Below are 5,091 nucleotides of genomic sequence, written 5' to 3' on the forward strand. Positions count from 1 at the left end.
CTCCAGAGAGCTGGGGGATGGTGTCACCTCTGAATCTCATGGGTGCTGGGAGTAGCACCCAACATCCATTGTTGTGTTTTTTTGGGTTGGGTGAGCTCATCCAAGGAGCAGGGACTGTCTCTCCATGAGGGATGCTCGTTGGAAACATCTCTCTGCTTGAGCTGCCCTCGTGGCGAGGCTGGCAGTGCCCGTTTGGACTGCTGATGGATCTGAAGGAAAGCTGAGCAGAGGTTTTGCTGGGATGCTCCTGCCCGTTCAGACCCAGCCTTGGTCAACAGGAGCTTTTTATCATCTCAACTACCAGGGGAGCACTGCAAATCCTCCCTGTTGGCCTGGCTGGGGCATGCTGTGCTGGAAAACAGCCAGTGCCACAAAAAAAACCCAACTCCATATTAAAAAGAGACCAGAGAGAAGCAAAACAGGAAGGGAAAAGAATATGAAAAACCACAAATAAAGAAGGAAAACCAAATTAAAGCTCCTCTCCCCCTACACCCACATTGCTGCTCTGCATCTATCCACAGCCCAGTTGGGTGGAGGTGAACAGGCAGAGAAATCCCCAGCCCTGCTTCAAAGAAAGTTACCACCCAGCCCTGCTAAATGAAGGCCATTAATTAGCTCTTCTGGTAAAAAAGTAACGTGTAGGACCTGGGAGCACCCCATGGTCCCCGTCCTCCTGCCCTTGCCACCCCGTTGGTCCAGCAAACCCAGTGCTGCCATCAGCTCCTCCGTCTCCACTCGCAGCACCCCAGCACCTCCCCGTCTGCATCCGTACGTGTGTGAGTTATTAACGAAGCAGCAGCTGACAGGATCCTTCCCAGCCCACGAGCAGGGGCTGGTTGCCCCGTGGGAGCCTGCCCAGCCCCAGAGGGTTGGGGACACAGCCCAGTGGAGGGATTTGGGAGGTGGGGAAGGATGCTGAGGAGATCCCACTGCAAAAGCAGCTGGGAGATGGGTCCTGACCTGATCCTGGCCCAGTAGGACAGTCTGGGGATGGAACGCACAGGTCCTGATGGGTGCTAGGGTTGGTCTCGGGGATAATGTGAGCCAGTGGGAATCACCCCCAAACCTGCTGCCCATGCCCAGTCCTCGCCCCTCACCTTCCTCCCAGCTCTCCCATACATGAACAAGAGCCAAGACCTGTCCTGTTTGGTGGTGGGACCCTTTGGTTTGTTTTTTTGGGATGCAAAACCAAGCAAAGTCAGCATTTCTCTGCACCTAGAGTCACAGAATCCCAGAATTGCCTCAACTGGAAAAGCCCTTTAAGATCATTGAGTCCCATCATGAACCCAACACTGACAAGTCCCCTGTAACTAACCCATGTCCCTCAGCACTGTGTCTACATGACTCTTCAATCCCTCCAGGGATGGGGACTCCACCACTGCCCTGGGCAACCCCTTCCAATGCCTCAGAACCCTTTCAGCAAAGAAATTCTTCCTCACATCCCATCTCAACTGCCCTTGGTGCAACTTGAGGCCATTTCCTCTTGTCCTGTCCCTTGTTCCTTGGTTGAACAGACCCACCCCCCCCTCTCTGCACCCTCCTCCAAGGGACTTGCACAGAGCCAGAAGGTCTCCCCTCAGCCTCCTTTTCTCCAGGCTCAACTACCCCAGACATTTTGGGCTCTAAAACTTGAAGCTCATGGGGACAATCAGTACAATTCCTTCAAGAAAACTGCCCCAAACAGGACATCTGCATAAGCTGTGGAAAGCAGGAACACGTGGAACTGCACAGGCAGGTTATTTGCTTCATCTTGTGTTATTTCCTTTCTCCGTTTATCTGCCAAGCAAACGTTCAGGAGATAATTTATTTGCTGACAAATTCAGATAATTTAAAGACAGTTCCTAGGACATTTGCCATGTCGTGGTTTCATCTGCCTTCACTAATACCTTGGCCCTGAAATATTGCTTGTTTAAACGCTACATTACTATGAAGATGAAGAGATCAGCGGTTTGCAGGACCTGCTCATGCATTTCTTGGTGCTGGGGTTTTGATGCAAAGATGAGGAGCTCTCAGCTACCCAAGGCCATGGCCACAGGCAAGTTTTCTCACACGCCCTTGCTGTTTATCAATCTCACACCTATGCATTAGCCACAAGACTACCTGGGGAAGCTGCAACACTGGGGAGCACTTGCAGGGACAGAGAGTTGTCCCCAAATCATCAGCTGAACATTTGGGGAATGCCTGTAAGGGAGAGGACATGGAAGCACCATCCTCTCACCCTCAGCAGTGAAAAAGACCCTCAATGATAAAATTTTCCAGGCACAGCCAGGTCCATCTGCCCACCAGCATGCTGCAGCTTCCACAGACATCCCTCCCAAGCACGTGAGGGGGACGCAAAAATCTCCCCAAGTCCTGCCACGTCGCAGCCTGCGAGTTGTCACATCCTTATCTGTCTTCAGCCGGTGCCAGGCAGGCAGTAAATCTCTTCCATCTCTCAGTAAACATGTCACCTCCTTGAGCGTCCAACCATCACCTCGGCAGCAGCACTGTCAGCAAGACAGATCCCCTGGTTGCCTTGTTTACTGCATTAATCCCTACAAACCTCTCTTACCTGGGAATGGATAAAAATGTACAGAGTGGGGCGAGGAGGGGGCCTGGGATCAGGGTCTGTCGGGATGTTTTCCTGTCTGGAGCAGCAAAGGGGCACGTCAGCAAAGCAGTTTGCAATGAGACACGGGCAAACATCACTCTTGGGGTGATCATCTCCAAACAGGTTGCCCAGAGAAGCTGTGGCTGCTCCTCCCTAGAAGTGTTCAAGGCCAGGTTGGATGAGGCTTTGAGCAACCTGGTCTAGTGGAAGGTGTCCCTGCTGCTGGCAGGGGGGTTGGGACTGGAGGAGCTTTAAGGTCCCTCCCAACCCAAACCAGTCTGGGATTCTGTGATCTCCCTTTGCGTGCCCACACACACACACACACACACACAAAAACCATCCAGGCTCCACACGCTTCCTGGATCACACACAGCACATCAGGATGCACAAAAGCATTTTTGTGCAACATTTCTGTCCACTTTTAAGCAACCCACCACTGTCACAAGCCTGGCTGATGCTCCAGTGTCCACACAGGCATTGCCCACACTCCCCACGCTGCCAGCATTTCTCCAGCCCTCCCCAAATTCCCACCTGGCTTTGATACTTAGTCCAAAAAAACCCCCCAAAACCCCCCAAAAACCCCAAAACTCTCCAACCCCCCCAAAAAACCCTCCACACTCACAACATATAGAGCATTAATTGCCATGTGGCTGCCTTGAGCTGGGCTGGCAGCTCTGGAGCAATAATGATGTGGTTGAGCTGAAAGACCAGAAGGAAAACAAGGGAAACTTTTCTAACAGCTGCCCTGGGCTCTCTGCCATCACCTTCGTGTCCCTGTGCACCCCGTGTGACCCAGCAACACCCCTCCACGAGCCTCAGCTCACCCACAGCATCCCCACAGCTCTTACTGGTGCATTTCTTGATGCTGCTGCCCTTCTTCAGCGCGTGCCGGCTCAGCTTGCAGTGGAAATTTTCCTCCCAAAATTCAGCAAACCAGATGTTTCGACGGTTGTTGTCCAATGTCCTGCTGGAGAAGTAGCGGTCGAAACCTGCCCAGGGAAGAGGTGATGGAGGGGATAAATCTCTGGAGGGGAAGGAGGGTCTCATGAGTGATGGGGTGTAGGGACACAAAGTAGTGGGTTTGTGTCTGAGCTGCCACTTGGGCTGGGAAGATCCACAGCAAAACACAAGAGTCTTCCACAGCCAAAACCTCCTGGTTAAGGAGATGCCATCAGGGAGGGAACAGCCAACCCAGGGGGGGAGCTGCAGAACCCACCGAGCGCAGCCCCTTACCTCTGACAGAGACCCGCTTGGGCAGGATGGTGACAGAGCCCTCGGCCACCTCCTCCAGGTGCAGAACTGGGGAGATTTTGGAGCCCCAGCTATCCGAACCCATCCAGATGAAGTGTCCCGTCTGGTTCGCCCTCTTGGCTGCCTCCAGCACCCTTCTGTGGAGAAAAACAACAGGCACTGGCACCAAGGCACCAGCTTCGTGTCCAGCCCCCTAGAAGCCGGGATGCTGGCACAGAACAGGGCTCAGCACCATTTCCATCTCCTGCTCCAGGCTCTTGGTCAGCACCAGGCACCACGCACGACGCGGTGTATACGGATACACGAGAGCAAACCGTGCTGCTCAGCTCCCACAGCCTCCATCCTCCCCAGCCCAGGCACACAGGCTGCTGCTTCTCCCACCTCATTTACATATTTGCTGACTGGTAATTGAATTTCCCCCTTAATTACCCAACGTTAAGGAAAAAAAAAGAAATCAGGTTATGCCACAGCAGGCAGGAAAAGCAGCAGCACTGGAGAGTGTGTGTGTGCTCTCGGCTCTGATCAGCAGGGAGAGAGCCAGCCAGTGCCACCAGTGCCCAGACTAGAGCTAAACTGGACTCTGCTGGGCAGCTGTGGGGAGCTGGAGATGCCATCCGTCCTGCTGAGCACCCCTCATCGCAGCCAGACACTCAGCCACACACTCCTGCATGCTCCACCAGCACCAGCCAGTTCAGAAAATCTTAGTAGGTGGATGGGAGTTTTCCCAGATCCGACCCTCCAGGGTCTTTTTTCCCAGGGTTTTCTGTCCCCTCGGGGGCTTGTGTGGGTCCCCAGCCCCACGGGAGCAGGGCCTAGAGCAGCTTCATCTCCCCATCACCCCGTGCAGCGAGGAGGCAGGTTTGTGACTCACTCCCCGCCGTCGGGAGCTGATCATTTCAAGTCCAGATGGTGTTTGAAACGCGTAATAAGGAAAAAAAATAAATAAAAACCAAATCAAGCAGAGAGTGGAGAAAAGATGGGATGAGGCAGGCGTGCTCGGGGAGCCGCGGGGCCAGCAAGCAGCCGGGGAGCTGTGCCGGCTGCTCTGTGCTCATCCCAGGTTGCCTCGAGCATCGGGCACATCCTGGGTTCTCCCAAGCTCCAGGCTCATCCCAGGTTCTCCCAAACTCCAGGCTCATCCCAGGGTGTCCCAAGCTCCAGGCACATCCCAAGTTCTTCCAAGCTCCAGGCTCATCCCAGGTTGTCTCAGCCTCCAGGTTCATCCCAGGTTCTCCCAAGCTCCAGGCTCA

The 5,091-nt window shown here is 54.0% G+C and overlaps 1 protein-coding gene across 1 annotated transcript in view; it reads right to left on the reverse strand.

Moving 5' to 3' along the window:
- The window catches only part of LOC104523970 (metabotropic glutamate receptor 4), a 20,099-nt gene extending 16,125 nt beyond the window's left edge, over positions 1–3,974 (reverse strand). The window contains exons 1-2 of the mRNA XM_010166711.1: positions 3,824–3,974; positions 3,439–3,579 (exon numbers count right to left, since the gene is read on the reverse strand). Of these exons, the coding sequence (XP_010165013.1) occupies positions 3,439–3,579; positions 3,824–3,926 (244 nt within the window). The 5' untranslated portion in view covers positions 3,927–3,974. The remainder of the gene's footprint in view (positions 1–3,438; positions 3,580–3,823) is intronic.
- Between the last annotated feature and the right edge of the window lie 1,117 nt (positions 3,975–5,091).

Source organism: Antrostomus carolinensis, unplaced genomic scaffold (genome assembly GCF_000700745.2).
Source record: "Antrostomus carolinensis isolate BGI_N321 unplaced genomic scaffold, ASM70074v2 scaffold7724, whole genome shotgun sequence".
NCBI classification, from domain to species: Eukaryota; Metazoa; Chordata; class Aves; order Caprimulgiformes; family Caprimulgidae; genus Antrostomus; species Antrostomus carolinensis.